General features: G+C 41.1%; 1 protein-coding gene across 17 annotated transcripts in view; it reads left to right on the top strand.

Moving 5' to 3' along the window:
* The window catches only part of LOC107273530 (patronin), a 49,299-nt gene that overhangs the window by 28,672 nt on the left and 8,233 nt on the right, over positions 1-12,394 (top strand). For 13 of the 17 annotated variants that reach the window (XM_015751842.2, XM_015751841.2, XM_025090883.1 and 10 more), the window contains 16 exons: positions 103-218; positions 1,269-1,379; positions 3,060-3,138; positions 3,200-3,419; positions 3,528-4,038; positions 4,135-4,301; positions 5,966-6,145; positions 8,224-8,357; positions 8,442-8,616; positions 8,714-8,912; positions 8,997-9,232; positions 10,273-10,447; positions 10,539-10,819; positions 10,908-11,210; positions 11,297-11,533; positions 11,618-11,795. In XM_015751842.2, the coding sequence (XP_015607328.1) occupies positions 103-218; positions 1,269-1,379; positions 3,060-3,138; positions 3,200-3,419; positions 3,528-4,038; positions 4,135-4,301; positions 5,966-6,145; positions 8,224-8,357; positions 8,442-8,616; positions 8,714-8,912; positions 8,997-9,232; positions 10,273-10,447; positions 10,539-10,819; positions 10,908-11,210; positions 11,297-11,533; positions 11,618-11,795 (3,302 nt within the window). The remainder of the gene's footprint in view (positions 1-102; positions 219-1,268; positions 1,380-3,059; positions 3,139-3,199; positions 3,420-3,527; positions 4,039-4,134; positions 4,302-5,965; positions 6,146-8,223; positions 8,358-8,441; positions 8,617-8,713; positions 8,913-8,996; positions 9,233-10,272; positions 10,448-10,538; positions 10,820-10,907; positions 11,211-11,296; positions 11,534-11,617; positions 11,796-12,394) is intronic. The other 4 variants (XM_015751835.2, XM_025090880.1, XM_015751837.2 and 1 more) reach the window with 3 other exon arrangements.

Here is a 12,394-nt window from a genome sequence, read left to right as displayed (position 1 = left end):
TTGGACATCTTTTATTTTTACCTATTGTCTTATCTATCCTTTTTCTGATCGATAATTGTTTTCTGAATTGACTTTGTGTACAAAATCGTTTGCGTTTTTTAGGTCCATGAAGCAAAACCTCGTCGTGTTCCTCGCTGACATGTACAATGTCCTGGAGATACATCCGGTGAAGTGTGTTCGTTATCCCGGCGAGGAGAGAGCGCTGCAGTTCTTAGATGGTACGTCAACTTCGGTCTGTTCTCATGTACGCGACCGAGATCAGTAATCGAGGAGATTGTTGCCTCACCCATAAATTGCGTATATGTCCAAGTAAATCCTCAGGATGAAGTACGAGGGAAAGGAATATGTTAGGGGAGCACTGTGAATAGTCAAATTCGCAAGACTCGCGTATGCCTTTTATTTTCTCTTCTCAATGCATTAAATCTTAACGGTGGTGGGCATACGGTATGGCCGATTATTTGGTGATGGCTGCTGTCGCAAGCAAAACTTTGAACTTACCTTTTTATATCATTTAATTTCTTATACCTTTATTCATGGAGTTCCATCGGGATCGAGGGCAAGACTCTAGAATACCGTATTACTGCACTCTGATCTTGAGGCAGTGCAATCGAATCGATCAATCCTTCAAATCTAAGACGGTACAGTCTAGTTGCTTTGAGCTTGCTCACGATCTCGATGGTATCACGCTTCTTATCAGTGTCAATACACATACTCGTCCCAGTATAAAAATCCAAGATCCTGTTGAGCCGGCGATAAACTTGCGAGTAAAGAATAAATTCCTGTCAGAGGTGTCAATTTGTGCGAGACGTAAACGAGGAAGCAAGTTTAAAAAAAGAGTACTTTGCTCTATCGCAACAAAGCAGCATCAAAATCAACAGCAAGAATGCGATAACAAAGAAAAACTTTCAATAGCATTATCGGGTCAAAGAAAAGAAAAAAAAAAGAGAGAAACGTGTGAACGTCAATTGAGAATGACGTTGATGCGTATAATCGTCGATCGCTAGTGATCAAAAGAAATGAGACAATAAATGGGTGGGAGCGGGTGGTGGGGAGGAGGATGTTGGAGGAAATAGAAAGACAAGGAACAAAAACCTATCTTATCTGTCAGATACCTTTATACTACAAGTGTAATATTTCCATATATTTCTATGGCATAACCTTCTTCTCGATGCTTGACAACAACGCTATCCTCGCCTTCTTCTTTCGACAACTTCCGGTTTGCCCATGAACCGAATATGGCGTCGTATCGTGCTGGCGACGGGTTGCAGCGTGCCCGCGCAATAGTCATGGCGTAGCTCATAAGAGAAGTCTACCACAGTCTATAGCTCCGATACCCGACCTGAGAAGCAACCTCTCCGTATCCGCGCCAGGCTTCACAGGTACCCACCCACACGATACCAAGAAAACAGCATCATCTAGGTGGCCTCCTCTCGTTCCATCGGGTTTCATTCGACGTAGATGTCGCTCGTGAGAGAAAGAGAGAGAGAGAGAGAGCGAGAGACAGATTTAGATCTATATACATTTATATATATTTTTTATCTTTCTCTTTCCTGTACACTCATTCAATCTGAAGCTTTAACGAGCTCTCTGTCTCTTTCTGTGACGCGCATCATTTCTTGACTAATCTGGTGTTTCAAATGCAGCGCAAACAATGATATTAATTGTACAGAGAAATTCTTGGGAACGTTTTATTTCTTGCTGTTTATCTTGTTAACGCTGTCTCTTTTTTTTTTTGAATCTTCATTACGGATATACATATATAAAGTTTTTACATTTTATTTGCTATAAACAACGTTGTTGTATGGTTCTTAGAGAATACGTTAATGGACAGGATGTCAGGTGAAATCATTGTCGTCGTTCAAGTACACCTGACGTATTTCCATTGCGACAGTTGTACATTTTTATTTTGTTTGATCTTAAAATGTCGTTTGGGACCTGATTGATACGAATGATGTTCGTGGGAAAATTTTAGTTATTAATTTTGTGCTTTGCACTTGAAACACTGTATACAGTCTTTTGATCGATACTTTGAGCGAGACGGTGTAACGAAGTACTAGGAGCACTGCTTGTTAATGAACGTATATAATTTGCGTGGTAATATATCAATATATGATATATCAAATAGATCAATACTGGCTGTATAATCCAAGTATACACGGGAGTGCATGCGGCTTCGAGAATTAATAAATGAACCATATCAAAATTTCATGACCGTATGTGAATATGTAAAGTGTACGTTATATGCATATACATATATATATAGGGTAAGATAATTTTGTTGGAGCTTGCTGTGAAATTGGCTTTTGTTCTTTAATCATTTTGCATGAGATTCTATGGTCCCGTGTGTACAACAAGAATACTCGACGGAACGAGAAAATCATTATGGCTTTCCTATTTCCAAAGGAGGTTTCCACTGTGTCTTCGGTTCGTCTATTTTTTGTTGCGATGTATATATTCCCATTTTTGTTTTTGTTATCCGTTGTCTGCAGTTTCGTTGGTGTGTGTCACGTCTCCCTGGTATATTTTTCGCAGTTCTTCATTTTTTTCTGTTTTTTTTTTTGTTGTTGTTGATTTCACTCATTTTCAGATTTCTTGACACTTCACACGGTATACTCTTAGACGATCCTAGATGATATATTGTAGGGTAGATGAGAATTAAATTACATGCTACAGGCACTCGTAGATGTACTATACTGTTAGACTTACCGGATTTTTTTTTTTTTGTTGTAAATATATATCGTTCTGTTCACATGAATTTCTAGTGAACTGCAAATATCTCTTATACACATAGTCGCGTTCCTATGCGTTTAGTGAAAAAAAAATTGTTGAGGTTTCACATATGATTATATTTGCAGTATAACGCATGGGCACTCAATGAGTCCGGTCTTTTGCATTATAGAAAGAAAAAAGCAAGAAATTAAGTCAATGAGAAATTCGAGAATCGTATTACCTTGCCTGAGCATTTTTTGAGTTAGGATCTTTTAGAGTGTCCTTTTTTCATATCCGTCACGTGCTCTCTGAGAGTATTGTCTAATTTTATTTGTCCAATCGGATTTTAGTCGCCAAAGCAGCGCCGATCGGTTCTGTGAAAAAGTCACAGTCACTACAACAGACGACAGAACATTCACACGACGACAGGTAATTATAAAAAAAGGGATTCCCTTGTCAAGAGTAATTGGATGTTTATAAAAATTTACAGGAGAATCGGAAGCGAAGATGGATTCGTAGTTCATCGTGGAAAAGGTGTTCCGACGTTGAGTTCAGTAGCCGACGAGAAATCATCAGCCAGAGCGGAAGCTGCTGGTCGACCTAGTAACTGGGAAGATCAACGACGAAGTTCCTACGCAGGTCGACGTTCGCGACGTAACAGCGTCACCGACGACTCTCAGTTGACCATCGAAAACTTTGGAGGTTCACAGGTAACAGTCGATCATTTAAGATATCAAAATTAATACTTTAGTATATTACCCAAGAGGTATCCGATTGGTCGCTACCAATCTCATTAATTGGGTAATGCTCTGTTGTAGGACAATTTACACAATTTTGGGAGAAATCCTGACAAAGAAGTGGGTGTTCATATCGGGAAGCGAAGTACAACCGAACCCACACTTCCGGCACGGTCCAGTGTTCAGGATGTATACGGAAGTGGAGTCCAGCTGATCCTTTCCGACAACGGTTACAACAACGAGGAACCAGGGAGACTGAGGCGACAGGCTTCGAACTCAAGTCTGAACAACGTTGCCCTCAAGAACATTCTACATTCCAATGATAACGATAACACCGACGGGGAGACCACGAAGATGGCGAGTTTTGCCAATTTGAGCAGGCAGAGCTCGGAGAAGGGTATTAACTTTACGTACATGGAACAGGATCGCGAAGATCCACCTGCCAAGTCTAGTTTCACTAGTAAAAAGCAGGGCCAGAGCAACGGCAACGGGTTCGCCGAGAAGAAAACCACTTTTGCCACGTTACCGAACACAACCACGTGGCAACAACAGAGCAACCAGCAGATGCAACAGACGGAACATCACGCGGCTGGTGAGTACTTTGTAAATTTAACGTTGATCGATGTTGATTAGGATTCCTGTTGGAGCTGTATTCACAATGACGTTGTTACTTGTTCTTCGTGGACAGATGAAAATGGCGGAAATACGGTAATGGCCTCGCAACTTAACAACATCAGGATGAAGCTGGAGGAGAAGAGACGACACATAGAGAATGAGAAGCGGAAGATGGAGGTTGTTATGTCGAAACAACGACAGAAGGTTGGAAAAGCAGCCTTTCTACAGGCTGTCACGAAGGTAGGACAACCGACACGAGACGACACGTTGGTTATATTAATCTTTTTTTTAAACGAAATTAGTACTGTTTAACATAACCGTGCATTGAAGTTCTAGACAGATGCATTATTAGAGTTGTTTCTATGTTCAAGAAAACTTTATGACAACTTTAGTAAGTTGTTTTGCTCGTTGGGACAAATTAGACGTTTACAGATGCATATGCCCTTTTTTAAAATTGTGTTATCTGATATGGTAATGAGAAGTACCTAATGGATAATGTGTTTATATTGAAAATTCGTATAGAACAGTAGAAAGCAATGGAATTTTTAATTTTATCCGGAACAGTACCTTTGACTATCAAATTAGATTTTTATATTAATTACCCAACTTGACACTGTCACCTCGTGCGTCGCTATAAGTCTCCGTGTGAATATTTTTTCTACTTTTCTTATTTCCAACAACTTACGTATAACATCCTCAATCGTTACAGTTACTCCCTGTTACGTTGTTCTTCCTATCCTTTTCTTTGTCTTACCTGATAATCACTGTTGTAACGCGCATCTCTCTCTTCTTTCCAATCCTTCAGCTGTTCTCTCTGGTAAGAGTGCATGTCGCAGTGCACACTATACTTTACTTTTACAATTAATCGAGAATCTTATTTATTATACTTGACGGCATCGATATCAGAACTGTTGCTAGTGTAAACGCTTTTAATGATACATACTTAAATATGTATATGTACATAACGATCCATATACGTTTACACGTTTTACTGTAGTCTACGTCAAATTTCTTTAAAGCCTACGCAGAAGCAGAATACATGCCGTTTCTTGCTTGATTGCCTATTCATTTTCTGTATTATCATATCTGCTTTCGGTACTGTTGTGAGTTCGCGGTTGTATTTTCGAAAGGTAGGGAATAAAAATAACAGTAAAAATGTACAAGAGCAAAGTATAATAAATACAAGAGAATCTCGAATTCTATATACACTCGATGCTGTCTCTAGCGCCACTGTGTATAACTCCGTTCATTAATTTCGCACGCCTTTCGGCGTCTTATCGATATCGCAAACAACTGTTGTATTTACCAGAACGCGCGGTCCAATTATTAACAAAGTGTGTATAAGGTGTTTGCAAACATGTATATAAGTCTATATTACAATTGTGTATTTTACAAAGCGCCGGGGCCAAGTGACAATAATTTTCATTCGATTTGTGTAAGATTCAAATGTAAGAAAAAATGTTCAATTATATCATTCATCGCACAGCGCCATAGCATTGATCATTGTTCGGCAGTGAATCAAGTAGTCGACAGTTAGTAGTACGTTACAAAGTACGTAGTCCAGTAGACGACGATTGGCAGGTATTACCATTCCTTGGTACCCTTGCTGTAGAGACAAAGCTCAGATAACCAAAAAATACATTTTACTCGCTTGACGCGCTTGCGATTATCTATTATTTGCTATGAGACTCGAGGACGGCTTTTTGCGTATGAAAGTTTGACGATTTGTCAAGAGAGAAAGAAAAGAGTGAAGGAAAAAAAAAAAATAAGGAAAATAGACCCATTGCATACATAATGCAAGATGAGAACTTGGCCACGGATTCGCTCCTCGTGGATGGTTTGTCGGTGTCCTGGTGGCGGACTTCTCAGTACCTAACAAGGCACGCTGGTTGGGCTGGTTGCAGGGTAAGGTTAAGTCTCCCTCTTCGTCAACGTCCGGGGGTGACAGTCCGGTGGATCATACTCCCCCAAACCCAATAAACTCCGGATCCGCGGGGGAGACCCCCACAAGCATTGCCGAGACATCCCTTGTTGTAACCCAACAAACCTCACAAGAAAAACCGCAACGTCCCTTCTCGCTCAAGGTACGAGACACGTTACAAGCGTCTGCCGTAGATTATTAGCATGTACGACGCCATGTTGTTTGTCATTATTTTCATTATATATCTGTACAACCGTAGCGTCCACCCTTCAATGCTATAGTTTAATTCTAAGTGGCCATGCTTTGTCGTTGCTCCTTGGCTCTTTTGATTTACTCTTAGAGCGCATCCCGTTGGACTTTCTTTAGACTTGTGTACTTTTGTTTTTCAACCACTTTTCGGGGTTCTGTTTTCTTACCAATATTTGCACGTCCCGTACCGTTGTGGATACGTCTCTCAGGTCTTTAAGGTTAATGGTGCAAAGCCAGAGAGCACTTGTCCGAGTCAATCGAATGCGGGCTGCACTTTTCTTTATGGATTTTGTACGCTTTCGTCTTTCTGGTAGTTGCTCGTTGCTCGAACGCGGTGCGTTTTATATGCCCATTCGATTGGAATTGCTTTATTGCTGATTGAATGTACCTCGCGTAGAGCTAGTAGGAGGTTGCTGTGCTTAGTTACTCATTTGCCTTACTAGCAATATTGTTCATCGTGCTTTGCATGCTTGTATTTAAGTTGTCAATAGAACGCAGCTCTTCGCGTCATGCCGAATTGCAGTAATTCATTTTGGTGATGGTTCATCGTTCGTCAGTCTGATGTATAGTTTCCCACGTATCTGTTATTGGTTTTTGAATTTTATTTTTCAACTCCTCTCTCAATCACCGCAAGCTACTTTAGCGAGCGTTGAAAATATTTGACAGTAACGGACAAAATTGTACGAATACGAGTACGATGTTAATTTTTGGAAATTTTATTCCTCATCAGTCATACTTTTGATTTCTGTGCATTTCCGTTCTCTTAGTCATTCGAAATACGTGAAAGTAAAAGAGATAGCTGGGACGACGTCCCGACGTCTTTTGTAGTTACATAAGATGCGATATTGATCAAACAAAAGGAGAAATAGGTACTCTATGGACTTTCGTCCTAGACCTTTATCCCAAACACTGTCATCAAGTCCGCGGCTTCGTTGATAAGAAAATATGAGCGATTGCTTGTGGAACTGTTCTTCCAACTTACTTGTATCGTTCGTCGAGCAGGTTGTTCCACTCAACGATTGTGCATCTACAGGTAAACAGCACTTTATTGGAAGAGATTAATTGACCTTTGACACTATATAATAGTAAACTGTAAATTTTTAGTCGATCTTCATAATTTTTCATGAACTAGGTACCTTGATCAGTTGACAGAACTCAGATTCGAAACTGTCCCAGTGCTCTGTTCTTAGTAGGCTGTGATAGGTATACCAAAAAAAAATGAATGACAGTATTTTGCAAATTATTTGACATAGATTTAGGTTTTGGAAAAAGAAATTTTCGAAAATGTTTAGTCGTACAGTTGACAATATATTTTTTCTCATATCATTAATCCTACCCATGAAATTCTGTTTTAGGAATCAATGGAAGGGCGTCAAATGGTTAGAATCTTTTAAAGGAAAATTTATGCAGGTTTTGGTTGTTGCTACTTCCAATGATTCTATCAATAAATTTGTGGATAACGTCGATTATACGATAATCGATCACGAAACAGCAGTGAAATCTATGTCGAGCAAAGTTAACAAAGAGCTGTCACATATTGTCAGTCCCAATTCCTCAAGTAGTACTTTACGTGTTAATAAAGTGCACAGTGCGCATGAGACTCTGCAACTTCCTCGCAGTGACACGGAAATTACAGAGTCTGATTCTGATGACGAAACTGTTATTTATTTCAAAATGTTCAACGACAACGTGGAGTCTGATGATGATCTGCCAAAAACTACAGTGAAGGATTTATTTTTTCGGGTAACACCGTCAAGTCGCACCGTCAGTGTGCAAACCCGTGAGAGCGATGGTATTAAAATGATTTATCATAAATATAAATGTCAGTAAGTCAATAGCTGATCAACACACCTTATTTGTCTCTTCCAATAATGAATTTATCAGTGCATACCTGTAGGTGTACAAAGTCTAAAAATTTCAAAGTGACTCGAATCTGTCCGGGCTTATTATTTTGATTGATTGCTGATTTTTCTTTTTTTTTCAATAATTCAGGAAATTAGCGAGGACGTCCGGGACGTCGAACACAAATGGCTCGAGCAAGATGGCAGCGCTCCTTTCATCGAAACACGAAGAACGCCTGACATCGAGAACATGGACCTGGATCAGTATCATCAGTCCATATCTCAGTGAGTATCCCGTAATCCTAACGGTGTTATGTCGAATGTTAAATAACAAAAAAAAAGTCTTAGATCATCCTGCTGATTCGTAAGACCTACGTTAAATTGTCACAGGATGAATAGCAGCCTCAGTGAAATTCAGGCAGACATCCAGAGACTTGCCAGTCAGCAAAATCAAATACAACAGCAGCACTTGATGAGTCAACATCAGCAGCAGATGCAGCAGCAGCTACAGCAGCTGCAGAGTCTCAGCCAGCAACACATGCAGGTCCTTACACTTTGATCCGACCGTTTAAAACCCAATGTATACCATGTACGAGTGTATAATTTTTCATTCTGACGTTATGTTTCATCTGTCCAATTAGAATTACGCAATTCCCCCAATGAACCCGATGACACCGAGAATACAGGACAGTCAGCAGTCACAATTTTATCTTCACGATCAGCCGCAAATCCAGAGAAGAACCTGGAGACAACCACCGATTGGCCAGAGTCTTGCAAATGAAATGACCGCGGCTGGCTATCAGCAGAATCCTGACTCCCGATACAGTCCACAGCCAACAGGTACATCCTCGGCCAAAGTAGCTGTTGCACTTGTATGAGGATGCTGACTGGACCATTGATTCCAATTTCTTAATCTCCTTACAGTTTATCAACAAGATCCGCGTCTGTACCAAGACACGATAACTTGGGGCTCGCAATCGCCTCAGCAAAAAGGATTTGTACTCCACCACGACGCTTCCCAGGAGCAGAGGTATCTCAATGGTGGCGATCATAGTCTCTGTAATAATCAAATGAATCATCCACCAGCTGCGTATCCGAGCCCAGCAACCCTTTTCAACCAAACACCGCCTTCGTCAGCTAGTCCTCAACATCGTAACGCCGTAAGTGGATCGTCCTACATCCCATACATCACGAACAATTTAAGAGCATTGTAGATTAGTTGGGTACGACGCGTAAATTGAAATGTAGAACATCAGATTTCCTGTCTAAGCAGAAGTTACTCACTGGGCTGAAACTGAATTAGTGATGCTTCTGTAAATGTTACCTTTTTTTTTATCCTCGCGCATGGCCACTTCTGCTAGGAGGAAGTTACCTTGTATGCGAAAGGTTAACAATACCGCGAAGTTACTCGTGCTCCTATATCCGGTATGGGAAGGATGTATGTCCATAGGCAGGCAGGTGTATACCCAGTGCCCTTACGCTTTTGAATTTCACGGTGCCTGAACGGTATGAAAGTAACTTGTATGTAGCTGGTTTATGGCGAATACACACGAAAGATCTCCTCTCTACCATTCAGTAACGCTGTCCACTACCGTTGCAAACGCGTTTCAGTGTATATTATGCGTGAAACCAGTTGGTGATGTAATGCACATTTATAGACAGTCGTTGTTGACACCCAACATGGCCGAGACTTCCCACACTTGTATTCTGATACCTGGACACCTACGGTTCGAGCGGAGCCCACACTTTGCCTTTTCTGATACATTTATTCATTTAAATAATATGTATCTCTTCTATTCCTCCAGTACAAGTAGCTCGCATAGCTACAGCAGCGAGGTTCGTTTTTCTATGTTCCTATGTGAATTGTAAGAGATAAATATTTTCACTCCATACTCAAATCAGTTGACCATCCTGGCTGTCAAACGGATGGCACATTAATGGTGTTGTTATTAAGAACAAGTGAAGTGTGATAGTGATGAATTATTGAAGTTTACAGAATATGGATTCTATTTGTGAACTGGGACTGTGTTAATTTTTACACGACCTACTCATACCGTTGAGTCTCATGTTACTGTAACTATTTTTTTAAGTCTTTCGTGATTTTTAATTTTCTTTCTTTCTCGTCCCAACGAAATGAATCTCTTTGTTGCACATTCGACCTTAATCGTTATCTTCACTACAGACGTCGATCGTTCCTCAGGTTCATCGAATAAGTCAACTGATGAGCGAGAGTCCAGAGCCGAAGAGGTCGACTGTACATCATATTCCAATCACATGCGAGAGCCCCACCGAGAAACGTCAAGCTGCTGTTCTTCACACACCGGTACCGGCACCTCCCGTCGACGATATGGAACCTCAAAATATTTCCTTTATTGGTAAGTCTGACAGTTCTTAAATTATTTGGAATATGGAGCTGATTGGGAAGGAGCACGTATTTTAAGTGTTTGACGCTCCTAATTTTTCCAGGGAATGATGATGATCTCGCCCAAGGTATACGAGGTCTACACATCACGTCGGGTAGTCGAACGTACAGAATACCGTCTCCTACCAGACCGCCGATATCGCGAAATTCCTTCCAACCTCATCCGTCGTTACGAGAGGCGACGCCACCGCCATCCTCGACGCCGGAGGTGACGCCACTCGATCCAACAGACGCAGGCGAGAAGGGTTTTTATATTTCCTTTGACAATGATGCGCCCAAGAAGCCCAAACCGACGCTCAGGGTTAAGAGAGCATCGCCTAAGAAGGTAGTTGAATAAATTTAAACGCTGTTTAATTCTTGTACCGGTTAGGATTGCATTTTTTAACATTGACTTTGTTCTTATTTTTGCATAGGAGAGAAGCGTGTCGTCGTATATAGAACAGGAAGACTTCACGGTACGACCCGAGTCTCCTCCTGCCAGCGCAGCTGAAAGACAGAGGCAAATGGAAGCGCAGCGAGACTTGGAGAGGGAGCGACTACGGCAAGCCGAGGAACGAGAACAGCAGAGACAGGAAATGAGGGATCGGGAATTGCAGAAGGAAATGGAACGTGAACGACAGAGAGAACGACAGCGAGATGGCAGTGCTGAGGGACGGCAGGCTGCTGGTACCGGGGTTGGTCTTGTCATTGGAAATCAGTTGACCAATCCGGATCCTGTGAGTGTAGATTAGATTTAAAAATTTTCACTGTACACTTGGGTGTCTTTTTTAAAAGATTCTATATGTGATGCTTATCTCTTTAGAATTCCCTGGACGAGATGGAGCGAAAGAAAGAGCGAATAATGCTACTGTCGCTGCAGAGACGGCAGCAGCAGGAGGAAATGAAGGAGCGGAAGGAAGCGGAAGCGCAGGCACGCAGGGAACAGGAGAAGCTTAAAGAGGAAGAGAGAGCTAGAAAGAAGGAGGACGATAGACAAAGAAGAGCTGCCATTTTGGAACAGTATAAATTGAAAAAGGCCATCGAGGAGGCCGAAAGAGAGGTACTTCATACTTCGGGTTTTAATTAGTTTTATTAGCAGTATTGGAAAATTTCCTTAACCGCTGTTCTTTCTTTCGGGTTATAGGGCAAAGTACTTGACAAGGAGTTACTGAACGCTATAAAACCAACCAAACTGCGGAACAAGACTGCTGCGGGTCGTCCGCGGCCGAAGACGATTCACGGGGACGCTGGCGCCGATCTGGATTCCGGTGTATTGACGCCGAGTCGCGGGAAGAAAGGCTCTTCCTCAAATCTCAGTACAGGTAAGTTCAGAATACGCGAGTATTGTTTTGTCGCATTGAGCACAAACGCTTTTGTTGTTATCTCTTAGGAACTGGATAAAAATTTAATTTCCTTCGGTAAAGCAAAAATATGAAGAAAAACAAAAACTATTCTAAGACCGCGATCTCTATTATATCGACAATCCAGTTCCCAAGTATCTTGACGTCGTTTAGCGTGGTAACACATTGACAATTATTGTGCTGTATTATTTGACAATAGTAAAGATTTCGTCGATGTTGCAACTGTATCGCTCTATCTTTTTTTGCATGGCGAATTTTTATTGAGCGATAACCGATTTTCGTTTAATTCCCAGTAAGAGCTGATTTTATTTGACATCTTTTATTGAATTATCCATCATCGATGTTTCACGGTGATACTATATCCATCACGTAACATAATCACAAGAAAAAGAAACAGACAAGAAAAAGCTCTAGATTTTCTAATCCATCAGTTGTCACTTCGTTCGTCTCCTTATAATTGAATGTTGTCTTCTTATCAGTGTCAATTCTTGCACTAGTAGCTACAATTCCGTCAAGATGCCTCGCGATTATCAATTCTCAATGCGTGGTCTAATTACAGT

Source organism: Cephus cinctus, unplaced genomic scaffold (genome assembly GCF_000341935.2).
Source record: "Cephus cinctus unplaced genomic scaffold, Ccin1 Ccin1_scaffold1708, whole genome shotgun sequence".
Classification (NCBI taxonomy): domain Eukaryota; kingdom Metazoa; phylum Arthropoda; class Insecta; order Hymenoptera; family Cephidae; genus Cephus; species Cephus cinctus.
The sequence above is the reverse complement of the archived record's forward strand: the minus strand, read 5'-3'. Positions and strand labels throughout refer to the sequence as shown.